This window comes from Vulpes vulpes, chromosome 3 (genome assembly GCF_048418805.1).
Source record: "Vulpes vulpes isolate BD-2025 chromosome 3, VulVul3, whole genome shotgun sequence".
In the NCBI taxonomy this organism is placed as follows: Eukaryota; Metazoa; Chordata; class Mammalia; order Carnivora; family Canidae; genus Vulpes; species Vulpes vulpes.
In genome coordinates, this window is record NC_132782.1 from 100491382 (window position 1) to 100506623 (window position 15242).

General features: G+C 41.8%; 1 protein-coding gene across 10 annotated transcripts in view; it reads left to right on the forward strand.

Annotated features, from left to right (window-relative positions):
- KNOP1 (lysine rich nucleolar protein 1) overlaps window positions 1–15242 on the forward strand; it is a 30320-nt gene that overhangs the window by 7040 nt on the left and 8038 nt on the right. For 4 of the 10 annotated variants that reach the window (XR_012000626.1, XR_012000625.1, XR_012000624.1 and 1 more), the window contains exons 4-5: window positions 5929–6006; window positions 8515–9111. Coding sequence is in view for 3 of the 10 variants with exons in the window: in XM_072753743.1 (XP_072609844.1) it covers window positions 5929–6006; window positions 8515–8826 (390 nt within the window). In the remaining 7 variants the exon portion in view is untranslated. Of the gene's footprint in view, window positions 1–5928; window positions 6007–8514; window positions 14021–15242 lie in introns of those variants that run through there. The other 6 variants (XM_072753743.1, XM_072753742.1, XM_072753741.1 and 3 more) reach the window with 3 other exon arrangements.

Genomic DNA, 15242 nt, shown 5'->3' on the forward strand with positions numbered 1-15242 from the left:
ATATGACCCCTATCCCATGACCCTTATACTCCAGGAGAGAAAGAAACCAGAGACTACTAGCAAATGAGCTAGTAGTATAAAGAGGTCTGTAAGATGCCACGGAAGTTCCAAACCTAATACCTTTGGGGCACTGGGGAACTCTCCCTGAAGGTGGTGCGTCAAAGTGGGGCCAAGGAGATCTAGGAGATAATGCTGACCACACAGTCCAGGGCCTGGCACAAAGCACAAGCCCCTCAGAATGGGAGCTCCCCAGCCTTTTTCAGGTCATAGTCACATTGCCCCGGTCAGGGCCAACAGTAATGAGCCAGGCAACCACACGGAGAGGACAGAGGTGGGGCTTTGACCTGTCTAGGAACTTCTAGACAATTCCTTTCCTAGGTATCCTCAGCCACTCAGGATGCAGCAAGTTGCTGGAACTTTGAGAGTTCCTATGCTTGTGTACATCGTATCAGCAAGGCTTTTACTTCTTAGTTGTGCCTGCTGATGACTTTACAACTTTTAAGAATACTTTTAACCATTTTGGGTGACACATTACCTCTGTGTAAGTGAAGCTTTTTGTCTTCTCCTGTTTTTCCCATAAGTGGTAAAAGTTTACTGCATTAAAAAATTGCAACCTGAAAAAAAGGCAACCTGAAATCCTACCATGTAATAATAATCATTAACTCTTTGTTATATTCTTCCAGATTTTTCCTTTGTAACTATATGTGTGATTTTAAAGCACTGTGCAATCATGCTGTGTATACTGTTCTTTTAACTTTTATCATTTAACTGGTGAATTGCTTTTCAATTTGGTATATGCACATCTGTGTCATTCCACATGTGGAGCTTGGTTCCACTATAGGAATATATCATCATTTTCTCTCTCACTTTTACAACCATCACTTTGTTTTATGTCATTTTGAACTTGTATAAAATAATCACCTTGACTAATAGTCGGTAGCAGATTAAAAGGGAGGAGTGGGCTCCTGGGTGGCTCAGTCGGTTGAGTGTCCGACTCTTGATTTCAGGTCATGATATCAGTTGTGAGTTTGAGCCCCAGGTCGGGCTCTATGGTGGGTGTGGAGCCTGCTTGAGATTCTCTCCCCTCTCAACTCCACCCCCATCCCAGCCCCATGCCCCACACTCGCAAGTGCTCACTCTCTCATTCTATTAAAAAAAAAAAAGGAGGAAGAAAGGCCACGAATTGGGGCAGCCAGTTCGTTATACCTGAGCCCTTAGAAGAGAGGACAAGGCTCTGGAAACTTTTTTTTAATTGAAGTATAAAATTAACATTGAAGTACAACGTTATGTTAGTTTTAGGTGTACAACCTAGTGATTCAGTAATTACATATTTTATGGAATGCTCATCACAGTAAGTGTAGTTACCTTCTGTCACCATACACAGCTATTACAGTATTACTCTGTTCCCTATGCTGTACTTTACATGCCTGTGACTTATTTATAGCTAGAATTTTGTAACTCTCAATCTCTTTGACCTGTTTCACCTGTCTTCCTATACTTCTCCATCTGGCAACCATTAGTTTTCTATGAGTCATTTCTGTTCTGTTTTGTTTTTTTGTCTCATTTTGTCTTAATTATTTCACTTAATACATTGTAGGTCCATCTACATTGTGGCAAATGCCAAGATTTCATTCTTTTTTGTGACTAATATTCCACAGTGCTGTGCATGTGTATGCGCACGCACATTTGCGCCTACCCATGTATACACCACATCTTTTTGCATTCATCTATCAGTGAACACTTAGGATGTGTCTGTATCTTGGCTATGGTAAATAATGGTGGGATAAACATAGGGGTACATATATCTTTCCAAATTAGTGTTTTCCTTTTCTTTGGGTAAACATCCAAAGTAGAATTACTGGCTTGTATGGTATTTCTATTTTTAATTTTTGAGGAAATTCTATACTGTTTTTTATTGTGGTTGCACCAGTTTACATTCACACCAACAGTGTGCAAGAGTTTCCTTTTCTCTGCATCCTTGCCAATACTTGTTATTTCCTGTCGTTTTAATATTAGCCATTTTGACTGATGTGATGTCTCATTGTGGTGTTGATTTGCATTTTCCTGATAATAAATGAGGTTGAACATTTGTTCATATGTCTGTTGGCCATTCATATGTCTTTGGAAAAGCATTCAGGTCCTCTGCCCATTTAAAATTTTTTTTTTAGTGTTGTAGGAGTTCTTTATGTATTTTGGATATTAACCCTTTATTGAATATATTATTTGTAAATAAGTTGATCCTTGATTAACATGGGTTTGAATGGCAAAAGTACTTGGATTTTTTTCTTGATACAATACTGTAAATGTATTTTTTCTTAAGATTTTCTTAACGTTTTTAGCTTTATTGTAAGAATACAGTAATATATATAATACATATATATGTATATACATATATATTATATATATATTATACATATATATGTATATATACATATATATTATACATATATATATATATAGTGCAAAATCTGTGTTAATCAATTGTTATATTATTGGTAAGGCTTCCAGTCAGCAGTAGGCTACTAATAGTTACATTTTAAGGGAGTTAAAAGTTATAGGTGGGTTTTCAACTCTGGGGATCCGTGCTCCAACCCCCCACTTGTTCAAGGGTCAGCTGTATCTTCATCCATTCAGTAGGTTGCCCTTTCATTTTGTTAGGATTTCCTTTGCTGGTCAAAAGCTTTTTAGTTTGATGTTACCCTTACCCGAGGAGACAAATCTAGAAAAATATTGCTAAGACTGATGTCCAAGTATGTATGCCTATATTTTTTCCTTTTTAAAAACATTTATTTATTTGAGAGAGGAGAGAATGAGCAGGGGAAGGGGCAGAGAGAGAGAGAAGCAGGTTCTCCACCGAGCGGGGAGCCCAACTTGGGGCTCAGTCCCAGGACCCCAGGATCATGATTTGAGCCGAAGACAGGTGCTCAAGTGACTGAGCCACCCAGATGCCCTGCCTGTGTTTTCTTTTAGGACTCTTATGATTTCAGGTCTCACGTTTAAGTCTTGAGTCGATTTTGAGTTTATTTTTGTGTGGTATAAGCAAGTGGTCCAATTCCATCCTTTTGGCATAGCTGTCCAGTTTTCCCAATACCTATTAAAGAGACTATCTTTCCCCTATTGTATATCCTTGGATCCTTTGTTATAGATTCATTGACCATAGAAATGTGGGTTTTTTTCTGGGCTGTGTTTTCTTCCATTAATCTGCCTAAATGTATCTGCTTTTGTGCCAGTACCATTCTGTTTTGATTACTGCTGCTTTGTAGTACAGTTTGTGCTACCTCCAGCTTTGTTTTTCTGTCCCAAGATTGCTTTGGCTATTTGGGGTCATTTGTGGTTCCAAATTTTAAGATTGTTTCTTCCAGTTCTGTGGAAAATGCTGTTGGTATTTTGGTAGGGACTGCATTGAACCTGTAGATTACTTTGAGTACTATGGACATTTTAGGAATATTAATTCTTCTAGACTATGAGCACGGTGTATCCTTCCATTTATTTATGTCATCTTCAGTTTCTTTCATCAGTGTCTTACAATTTTCCATGGTTAAATTCATTCTTGTGTATTTTATTCTTTTTGATGCAGCTGTAAATGGGAGTGTTTTGGTTTTTTTTCTCTCTCTCTCTCTCTCTTTTTTTTTTAAGAGATCTTGTGGGGTTGGGGGTGGGGGTGGGCAGATCTCTCCCTTTGGAAAGCAAGAATCTTAAGCAGATGATCTCATGACCTGAGATCATGACCTGAGTTGAAGTCGAGTTGGACAGTTAACCAACCTGCTTGAGCCATGCAAGTGCCCTGAGAATGTTTTCTTAATTTCTCTTTTTGATAGTTCATTATTAGTGTATAGAAATGCAACAGATTCCTATATATTGATTTTATATCCTGCAACCTATACTGAATTCATTTTTTAGTTGTAATGTTTTTTTGGTGGAGTCTTCAGGGTTTTTCTATATAGAATATCACTTTATCTGCAAGTAGTGACAGTTGTACTTCTTTCCAGCTTGGGTCCCTTTTGTTTCTTATGTGTTGTGGCAGAGACTTCAGTGCTGTGTTGAATAAAAGTGATGAGAGTAGACATTCTCGTTTTGTTTCTAATCCTAGAGGAAAAGCTTGTAGCCTTTTGCCACTGAGTATGATGCTAACTATGCTTTCATATATAGCCTTTATTACATTGAGGTACGTTCCCTTGATACCCACTTTGTTGACAGTTGTTAGTGTGAATGATGCTGAATTTTGTCAGATGCTTTTTCTGCATGAATTGAGATGAATATGATTTTTATTCATTTTGTTAATGTTGATTGATTTACAGATACTAAACCATCCTTGCATCCCTGAAATAAATCCTACTTGATTGTGGTGAATGATCCTTTTAATGTATTGCTGAATTCAGTTTGCTAACATTCTGATGAGGACTTTTGCATTTATGTTCACCAGGGATATTGGTCCTGGAAGCTTTTATATCAAACAGCAGGGTCATTTAGTCCACTGATGATAGCCTTGAGCCATGCTAGCAACATTGTATAAGATGCACCTTCTGTGTACTAGGCACTCTGTTAGGTTCTTATATTCCTCACCCAAAAATTTTAATGTGGGGTGAAAGTTTTTCCCATATCAGCAGTTCTTGGACACAGGCTGGATGTACAATTCAGCTCAATTTGGGACTATATATCTGGAGATCATGTCACATCCCACAGATTAAGGGCTCAGTCCCACCAGACTGCTCCCTACCCATGCCCCAATTCAGATGCCAGTTACAAGCTCGGTTGTCACATGTGCTTCTTACCAGGCTGCGATAGATGGGAGGTTCTGATAACCCCCTCCTTGGGTTTTATTAATTTGCTACAGCAGTTCACAAAACTCAGAGAAACCTTTTACTTACTAGATTGTTGGTTTATAATAAAAGGAACAGCCAGATGGTAGTGATGCCTAGGGCAAGGTATGGGGAACTGCACTAAACTTCCTTGCCCTCTTCAAGGATACCACTGTCCCCAAATCTCCATGTTTTCACCAACCCAGCAGCTCTCTGAACACCCTCGTTTTGGGGGTTTTATGTAGGCTTCACTACATAGGCACAATTGATTAAATTGTTGGCATTTGGTGATTGATTCACCCTTCAGCCCCTCTTCCTTCCTTAGGGGCTGGATGAGGGACTGAAAATTCCAACCCTCTGGTTGCAGGGATGGTCACAGGGTTGGTTAATAGGGCAACCAGTCCCCATCCTTAGGTGCTTTCTGACATTTGCTTCATTGACATAACAAAAGACACCTTGATTGCTCTCCTTAGGAAATCACAAGGTGTTTATTAGGAGCTTTGTGCAGAAACTGGATGAAGACCGAATATATATTTATTAGGAATTCTATTACAGTCTGTTTCTCCCATTTATCCTTCAAGGAAGTTGATACTTCTGTTTATTTGCAGGTAAATAGATCGAAGTACACAAAGGTTAAGTGTACTTACCCTAGGCCATACACATTAATGGCAGAGCTAGGATTCAAACTAGCCTGTGCCTGATTCTAGTGCTCTTTCTAGAAAACAGTTCTGTCCTGAAAGTTAACTACTGTATCTCCTGTACAGGTTTAGGGTTAGGAAGGCAGGGCTTCAGGCACCATGCTTTGGGAAAGTTTTCACATAGTATGGCTGTTACAAGCAATAAAGTTCTAGTGCTGATGATGGATAAGGCTCAGTTTGTATTAAAGTTCATTCTTAAAGAATAGCAAAACAAAGATTAATGAGGATGCACATTTTAGGCCAAGGCGATGCAGCCTTGGGATGCTTAGAGGATACTCCTGACAAACGCCTGCCCCAGTTTGCAGCAGAGGAAAGCTGCCCTTTCTCTTGTCACCGTCCTGTCCTCCTGCCCTGTCTTAGTGTTCGGTTTTAAGCTCAAAGGAAAACAGCTGTGTCCCATTTCCCTCTTTTCTTTCCTCTCTCTTGCTCAGGTGAGGCGAAAGGCCTTGCAAGAAGAGATCGATCGTGAGTCAGGCAAAACAGAAGTTTCTGAACCAAAGAAGTGGACAGTAAGTTTGATGCTGGGGCCCTCATCTGTACATACCCTGGCATCCTAACTCCTCCTTCCTCACCTAGCACTGGGAGGAACAGAGTAGAGTGATGGGGGACCATGTTAGTCTAGGCCCTAGGTGCTGGTCCAATCTGCCTGCTGGCTGTCTTCACTGCAGAACTTGTCCTGAGCTAATTTCCTTCTTTCTGAAAAAGATGCTTGCCTCACTCCTGGATAGCTGGCCAAGCAAGATAAGGAAGCCTGAACCTTTGTCTCCTGCTGTGGAGAGGTGGGCATTAGTCACTGAGGGCATGTGACAATGCTTTCCAGCAGTGGATGGTGACCAGGGTAGGAGGCAGAGGTAAGAGTGTTGTGGTGGCAGGCCCCTCTCAGGACAGCCTTCAAGGTCCAGTTGGAATGGGAGACTTCCAAATCAGGCCTGAAGAGATGGGACAGGAGAGAGTGCAGCATGAGGACCATGAAGTCAGGCTGAAGAGGGGTGAAAGGGGATGTTGGTGGGATGGAGGGCCATACCAGGCCAGACTCGGGGGTCATCATAGGGAGCATGCATGGGACTCTAAGTGCTGTGGGAGCTGCTAGGGCGGGGGACATTTATGTGGGGAGAGTGGGGAGTGGGTTAGAAGGCTCAGCCTGTAGGCGTGAGGACTGAGATGTGGCAGAGAGTGTAGAGAAAGAAAAAAAAAACAGCTTCACAATCCATCAAGACTTGTTTATTGATTGGATTGGGCTAGGGAGAGAAAGAAGGATCCAGATGACAGGGAAGCCTTGCCTTCCTGCACTATCTTAAGCCTTCACAGTTGAACACAGGAAAGAACAATTGACTTGGATCAAAAAACCTGAGTTCAGTTTTGGCTCTGCCACTTTCTAGTTGTGAGACTCGAGGTAAGCAGCCTCTCTGCTCTGAGCCTCAGTTTCCACACCTATAAAATGTGACTTCTACTCTGGCCCAGTAGGGTATGGAGAGGGGCTTTGTTATGTGTCTTCCCTCGGTAGCTCTTCTCCTTTCATCACATCCTCTTGAACAGAGTGGATCGGATAAAACACCCTGATTGAGTTGAGGAAAGCAAGAAACAGGGCAGCATCATTCAGAACCTGTGGCCCCAGAGGCTGTGCCTAAAAGACCTTATTGGTGAGGGAGAGATCCTGGGGCACAGGGGTGGCATCTGCTGGGGACGCTTTAGGAGGCATTGCCTCCCAGGACCCAAGGCCACTTGTCTGCTGAGGCAAGTGGTGAGGATTCCAGACTGGCTGTGGGCCCCTGCGGGAAGGTCCCCTTTGAGTGGGTCAGCAGCCCTTGGAAGAGCTAGCTCACCCATGACTGGGCAGCCTCTGGCAGCACTCTCCTCAGAACCAGTGCAGGACTGTCAAAGGTGGTGTCTTATTCTAGAAGTTGTAGGCCTGGGAAGCTGTAATAATGCCTACATCTGGGTCACAATGAAGCTGGGAGAATTTGTTACTAGTTCACTCAGGGCAGGTGTAGCAATGACTGGTTCTTACTGTTCTCCCAAAACTGACCTAGAAATAAGTGCTAAGCTGGCATTTGGCTTGCAAGTGGAAAGTTCCCAGAGAGTATAAAGGTCAGCAATCAGGGTAGGGTGAGAAGAATGACAAATCATCAAGGTTTTAAGGTGTGCCAAACATTGTACTCTGGGTTGTTGGTGTAAAATCAGATTTGATTTTTAGCTAAAGCCCTGTGAGAGGGGTGTTACACACCTATTCTGTAGATGAGGCTATTGAGGCTCAGAGAGGTTAGGTGATTTGGCTAGGGTCACACAGGTGGGCTTGATCCTTGGGTCTGTGTGACTTCAAAGTCATAGTTTTCTTGAGCTGGGTTTCTTGTTTCTCACAGATATGGGAAGGACATGGGTCTTTTCTTAAGCAGCTCCTCTGAGGGACTGTCTTGGATTTTCTGGAACATGGGTGATTTGTGTATAGGTAGTAGAGTACTCTAGACAGGAAGTGGGACCCCAAGTTCCTGGACTGGCTCACCCACGGACTCAGCTGTGTGATCCTTGACCTCGCCAGGTCTCCACTCCCTGCTGTAAAATGCAGTGCTTGTGCAAAGAGATGTGCATTTCAGATCCCACTTTCCCTCTTCCTCCTTCCACCTTTCAGAAACCTTAGGCTGAGGGAAGAATGGCTAGCTGGTGAGGTGAGCTGTGCCATTCTCTGCTGTGAGTGAGGGGAGGAGTAAAGCAGACAGGCAGGCAGTTCCAGGGTGGGCCCTGGTGTTGGGCAGACCTGAGATGGAATTCCCGCAGGGTCAGTAATAAGTGTGTACTCCCAGTTAGGCTGCAGACTTCCATTTCCTCATCGTAGCATGGGAATGCTAACAGTATTCCTTATAGAGCTCTGTTAGAATTAAGAAGACAGCCCATTGATGTGCTTATAAGCACTGTGCCTGCAAACATTTAATCAGCTGGATCCTCCCTGGTGAGGCTGGGGTTGGGGAAAGGACAGGGCTTCGGAAACCAGGAAAATAACCACGTTTTTTCTCTTACCACAGGGAACTCAGTTTGGCCAGTGGGATACTGCTGGTTTTGAAAATGAGGAACAGAAATTGAAATTTCTCAAACTTATGGGTGGCTTTAAAAACATGTCCCCTTCATTCAGCCGCCCCTCTAACACAATTGGAAGGCCCAACATGGCTCTCAACAAGAAGGCAGCCGACGCCCTGCAGCAGAACCTGCAGCGGGACTATGACCGGGCCATGAGCTGGAAGTACAAGCGTGGTGCTGGCCTTGGCTTCTCCTCTGCTCCAGACAAAATCTTTTATATTGACAGGAATGCTTCCAAGTCCATCAAGTTTGAAGATTAAAGTCTACTGTCTAGTCCTTCAAAACAGCCAAAATTGCTTTTATTATTCAGTTATGCAGTTGGAAGCCATCTGACAACTGTCTCAAATCACACCTCTGCAGAGATTAAGGAAAACTATGCCCATGTGCTTGGATGAACTGGGGTCAGGGAGCTCATGTTTCAGAAGCCAAGAGGACATATGAGTGGCTGACACCTCCTGTTTTCTGTATTAAGATTCCATCCCTGTTTGAAGACATCAGCATATATAAATAATAGCTGAATTTGCTGAGTGCTTAGTATGTGCCAGGTACGTACTACTGTGTTTCCCTTGCAGTAATGTAGTTAGTAATTATGAAATAGGTGCTATTATCCCCATCTTACTGATGAGGAAACTGAGGTTCAGGGATGAAGTAATAAAATTGCCTGGGTTCACTCAACCAGTAAGTGCCAATTGTTGGACTTTTGTACCCCACATCCTGTGTCACTTTTCACTACTACAGATGTCCCCTTCTAGGGAATTTCACCAAGAATACCCATGGGGGATGAAAATCTCTTAATTAAGAGACAGAAGTTTTGTTAGATGTTTAAATCTCAAATAGGAAGTAGAATTGATGGTGAACAGTTAAGAGCAAGCTCATTTTCTTTTCCCATCCTGGAGTAGCTACAGACAAAAAGGGGTCTGAGTCACCACCAAGCAGATGTGGCTGACCTTCTGCTGTTGGGAAATGTGTTTCTAAACCAATTTTGCCTTTTCTGGCTGCCTGCCTTCCATCCTCAGTGTTGAGCTTGGATTTAATCTTTATGCTGTAACTGAATTCTAACCAAGCCATTTTATAGAGACTGTTAGTCTTAATGAACCAATGGCAAATTCCCAGGCATATGTTTATTAGAATCTTTGTGACCATAAGAAAGAGAATCCTAGCAGACTTCTCTGATGGAAGTCCAGTGCCAGGAGGCCTGCATGTGTGGGGATGACACAGGAAGTTGTCTCATCATGATACTGTTAATATGCCTATACTCTACAATCAGCCTCACAGAGCTCCAGGTACAGTGACTTGAGTGACAAATGACCACTCTCTCCATTCATCTAGCACTTTGCTTTTGAAAATACAGGTTCTGAGTGGGACATTTTCACATCACTTGGCCTAAATGCCTCCTATAGACATTCCAGCTCAGGCAGGCCTAACTAAATAGCCAGCATACTCAGTCTCTCACTGGGCAGGAAGTCCTGATGTGTAGGGGGTTGATTCAGCAACTCAACAAGGAAACATTCTTTTCCTTTCTGTTCCCTTCATCCTGTTGGCTTCATCAGGCTGCTGAAAGAATGGCTGTAGCAATCCTAGGCAGGATTTTAAGATACTAAAACATTCTAGAGGAAAAAGAAAAACCTTATGGCCCAAGGAAAGTTCCAGAAGACCTTTTATCATAATTCCTTGCCTAGTAGTGGGTCATATACCCATTTCTGACCCATCCCCTGGCATGTGAAGGAAGATGCTCCTCAGGCTAGTCATAAAGGAAGAGTGAGGAGTTGACAAGACAAACATGGAGTCCACTACTATCCCACTGGGCAGAGGTGAGGCAGGCTGGCCTGGGCCCCAACTAATAAGCATTGGCCAAGTCAAGAGTCATACAACTCTATGCTAGCGATGTTTCAGGTGGGCCACTTCACTCACAATGTGAATTGGGCCTTGATGGATTCAGCCTTGAGGTACATAGTGGAAGAGGCCTTCTAAATGCCCGGAAGGTAAGGTTCTGTAGTTGAGTTAGCTCCTTCAGAGCACCTTGTCCTTTCACAGGGGGCTAAATCTCTCCAGGCCTTGATCAACACTACAGGAATTCACTCGCTGTACTGACTGCTTCTCGAATTGTTTTCAACTTGCCAAGAGATCACACTACAGTTTGGGCCTGACTTGGCTTGTCAGGAAGGATTGTGCTCAGCCATCTCTTGGGTGATTCCGGAGAGAACCTAATCAGTTGTCCACTCTCTTGTCCCCATAGTGATAGTTCTCATTAGCATGTGATGGTCAGGCCTCTCCCTGTCATTTCGTATAAATAGCCTGTGTAATAGGATTTGACTTTCAAACTTAATGTATCACTTGGCTGAGAAGGTCTACACTGGCTCGGGGAAGATTTACTGTGGTTTGTTTCTGAAGCAGGGTCTAGCCAGAGCAGGTTGAACAGCCAAGACAGCAAGATGGCCAGTGGGCTCAGTGGGCTTAATCTTGGTCTGCACCAACAGGAGCAACAGAGACGCCATTTCTCAGGTGAGCCGGTCTCTGCCCTGCAGCAGGCTGCAGTCCCGGAAGCATTTACACTGAGCTTCCTGTGGGAGCTGGGCTCCTCTCCTCTGTAAAGGAAACAGCAATGGCTTGTGCCACCTCTGCCCCTTTCCCCCATGTCCAGTGCCATCAATCTGCAAGGGTTTTTTGGGAACGATTTCCTAGGTTCTTGACGTCTTGATACGGTGTAAAACACAGCATGTCTCCACTGCAGCAGGCGGTTTGGGGATTTTTACTCAGATTTGGGGCAGGAGAGGTCTGGTGTATAGCACAGCCAAGGTCCTAGTTGAATATTTAACAGCCCTGTTCTCACACGTGTTGGCTGTTTCTCCTTGGGGATTTCTCACTCAACTGAGCGTACTTCTGAGGCAGGGTCCTTCCCTCCTTAGAGTGCCCTTATCCACGTGTCTCTGAAACCCCATGATTATTAATCACTTTATTCTCTGGGCTGATTCCTGCTGTTTCTGCCTTAGCCCATTGGCTCTGGCTAAAGACTTCCATTCCATGACTAGACTGACCCATCAAAAGTATTTGCTAGATAGACAAAGTTCTCATCTAAAAGAAATTGTGTATTCAGCTCTACAAACTTAGAATTATTCAGGTTTGTGATTGGCAAATTAATGTCTCCTGGCCCAAGATGTCCATGTCCTAGTCACTGGAACCTATGGATATGTTAGGGCAAAAAACAAAAGTGAGTTTGGGGTAGCAGATGGAATTATAGTTGCTAATCAGCTGACCTTAAAATAAGATTATCCTGGATTGTCTGAGGGCCCGATGCCAGGTCCTTAACTGTAGAAGAAGAGGGAGGCAGAAATGTAGAAGAGGCTTGTAAGAAAAACTTGACAAGCTGTTGCTGGTTTTAAGATAAAGGAATGGACCACAAGCCCAGGAATGCAGGTAGCCTCTAGAGCTACAGAAGGCCAGAAAATAGATTCTCCCCCAGAGCCTCCGTCCTCCAGAAGGAATAAAGCCCTGCACACCTTCATTTTGAGGGTAAAGCCCCCTGAGACCTGTTGGACTTAGGACAAATAGATCCACAGGGTGATAAAATTGTGTTGATGGAAGCCTCTAAGTTTGTGGTAATCTGTTAAAGCAGCAATAGAAAAGTAATGTAGGTCTCATGCAGAACTTTTCCTTGTTTTTCTTATTTCCTAAAACTCTTAGAATTTTTATTGTTCCATTGTCCTTTGTAATGACAGTAGATTTTATCCCCCGTAGGCTGTGGTTTCCAGAAGCTGGCTAATTGATTCAGTAATGGGCTGAGGTAAAACCACAAAAGATCATAGAAAATCTAAGCCTTAAAAAAGAAAAAGAAAATCTAAGCCTTTGCCTGGACTAGGTGACAGATGGTTCCAAAGCTCCTTTGGTGTAATGCACACTCAACCCAATACGGAAGTCCTAACTCATGTCAATTTAAAAACATTAGGTTACTCAGGCTTGGGAATGAACTCTGTCTAATGTGGGCAGCCTCAGAGTAGGAGAAAGGACTTAAAGCGGGTGATTGTGAATTTGCCAATTGTGTTTCATTTAAATAGTATAATAGTGGTATATGAAATAATTTTAATGGAGATAATTTTGTGAAATAAAGGTCACTTGGTAATATTTGAGCAGTACCACCATGTTTTCTGAATTTCTGTATGTTCAGTAAAGGGGAACAAAAGGGGTACTCTTCAGTATCCACTATTCTTTAATGTAGGATCTTTTCTCAGGCTAGGGGCCGGGGGTTGGTGGGGGGTGGGGAAAAATTCACAATTAAGTTAATCAGAAAATCAATAGCATATTCTTTGGTCCTAAACTGTTCAGTAAAAATATGAGTTTAATGTAAATTTATTTTTAAAAATTATTTTAGCCACTTTTACTGAGATTAGCTGTGAACTGTCGTCCTACATTTCACAGCATAAAAATGAAATGTAATTTATGTCCAGTGTGTACCTTCTAAAAGTACTAAAGTTTGGAGCACTGTAATCCACAAGTGGATCAAATGGATGCATTTTCCTGAGCACAGACTTCTAGGCTGTGAAATCACCACCAATCAATATTAATGCTTTTACTGATTCAGAGTAAAATGTCAGTGGAAGCTCATTAGCAGTAATACAAGAATCAGATTCCAGATTCCGAAAATCTGGTGGTAAAAAAGTATAATCACATGCAGTTTAGAATTATGGCTGCAAAGCAAACAGGGCAATATGTTTAGACAAGTTCTTTTATGGATGAAAAGAGTCAGAAGTAATTAAATGAACAGTCATGAACATAAATGTTCCTTTGGGAGGTTTATTCATTTATAGTATACTTTCCATGGAAGCCACAGAGGGAATTGCAGATTTGACCTCACTTTCTCTAATCCACCATAGTGTTTTTTTAAATTTACTTTTAATTGAAGTATAGTTGATTGACATACAGTATATTAGTTTCATGTGTACAACATAGTCATTTGACATTTATAATGCTTTAAAAAATATTCACCACAAAAAATATAATTACCCTCTGTAACTGTACAAAATTATTACAGTATTATTGACTATATTCCCTATGCTTTACATATATCCCTGGATTTATTTTTAATTGGAAGTTTGTACCTCTTAATCCCCTTTGCCTATTTCCTTCTTCCTCCCATTCCCCTCTCCTCTAGCAACCACCAGTATTTTCTCTGTATTTATGAGTCTTTCTGTTTTTTGTTTGCTCATTTATTTATTTTATTTCACATGTAAGTGAAATTATATGGTATTTGTCTTTTCCTGACTTATTTCACTTACCATAGTACCCATATGTGTATCCATGTTGTTGATGGCTGAGTAATACTCATGTGTGTTGTATGTGTGTGTGTACATACATGAATACACACCAAATTATCAGTGGACATGTAGAATGTATCCGTATCTTGGCTCTTCTTGTAAATAATGCTGGGATAAACATAAAGATGCATATTATCTCTTTGAATCAGCATTTTTGTTTTCTTTTTGGTAAACACCCAGAAGTGGATCGTATGGTATCTAATTTTTTGAGCAACCTCTATACTATTTTCCATGGCTGCACCAATTTACATTCCCACCAACAGCACATGGGGGTTCCCTTTTCTCCACATCCTTGCCAACACTTATTTCTTGTCTTTTTTTTTTTATAGTCTAACGGTATGAGGTGATGTCTCATTGTGATTTTCATTTGCATTTCTCTGGTGACAAGTAATGTTGAGCATCTTTTCATGTGTCTGTTGGCCATCTGTATGTCTTCTTTGGAAAAATGTCTAGGTTCTCTGCCCATTTTTAACTGAATTATTTGAGGGGCTTTGGTGTTTAGTTTATGAGGTGTTTTTTTTTTTTAATATGTTTTGGATATTAAGTCCTTATCAAATATTTACACATATCTGCTCCCATTCGGTAGATTGCCTTTTCATTTTGTTGATAATTTCCTTTGCTGTGCAAAAGTTCTTTAATTTGATGAAATCTCAGTTATTTTTGTTTATGCTGTCCTTGCCTGAAGAGACAGATCCAGAAAAATACTGCTAAGACCATTGTCTAGGAGTTTACTGCTTAGGTTTTCCTTCAGGAGTTTTATGGTTTTATCTCTTATATAAGTCTTAAATCCATTTTGACTATATTTTTGTATGTGGTGTAAGAAAGTGGTACAGTTTCATTCTTTTGCTGTATCTGTCCGATTCTCCCAACACCATTTATTTTTTAAAGATTTTATTTATTCATGAGACACAGAGAGAGAGAGAGAGAGAGAGAGAGAGAGAGGCAGAGACATAGAGGGAGAAGCAGGCTCCCTGCAAGGAGCCCAATGCGGGACTTGAGCCCTGACCTTCGGATCACACTCTAAGCCTAAGGCAGACGCTCAACCGCTGAGCCACCCAGGCATCTGCCCAACACCATTTATTGAGGAGACTCTTCCCCACCATTGTTGGATCCTTTGTCATAGATTAATTGACCATATAAGTGTGAGTTTATTTCTGGGCTCTCTGTTCTCTATTGATCTTTGTCTGTTTTTGTTCCAGTACCGTTATCCTTTGATTATTACTGTTTTGTAGTGTAGTTTGAAATCTGGGATTGTGCTACCTCCAGCTTTGTTTTTCTCTCCCAAGATTGCTTTGGCTATTTAGGGTATTTTGTGATTCCACACAAATTATAGGATTATTTGTTCTAGTTCTGTGGAAAATGCTGTT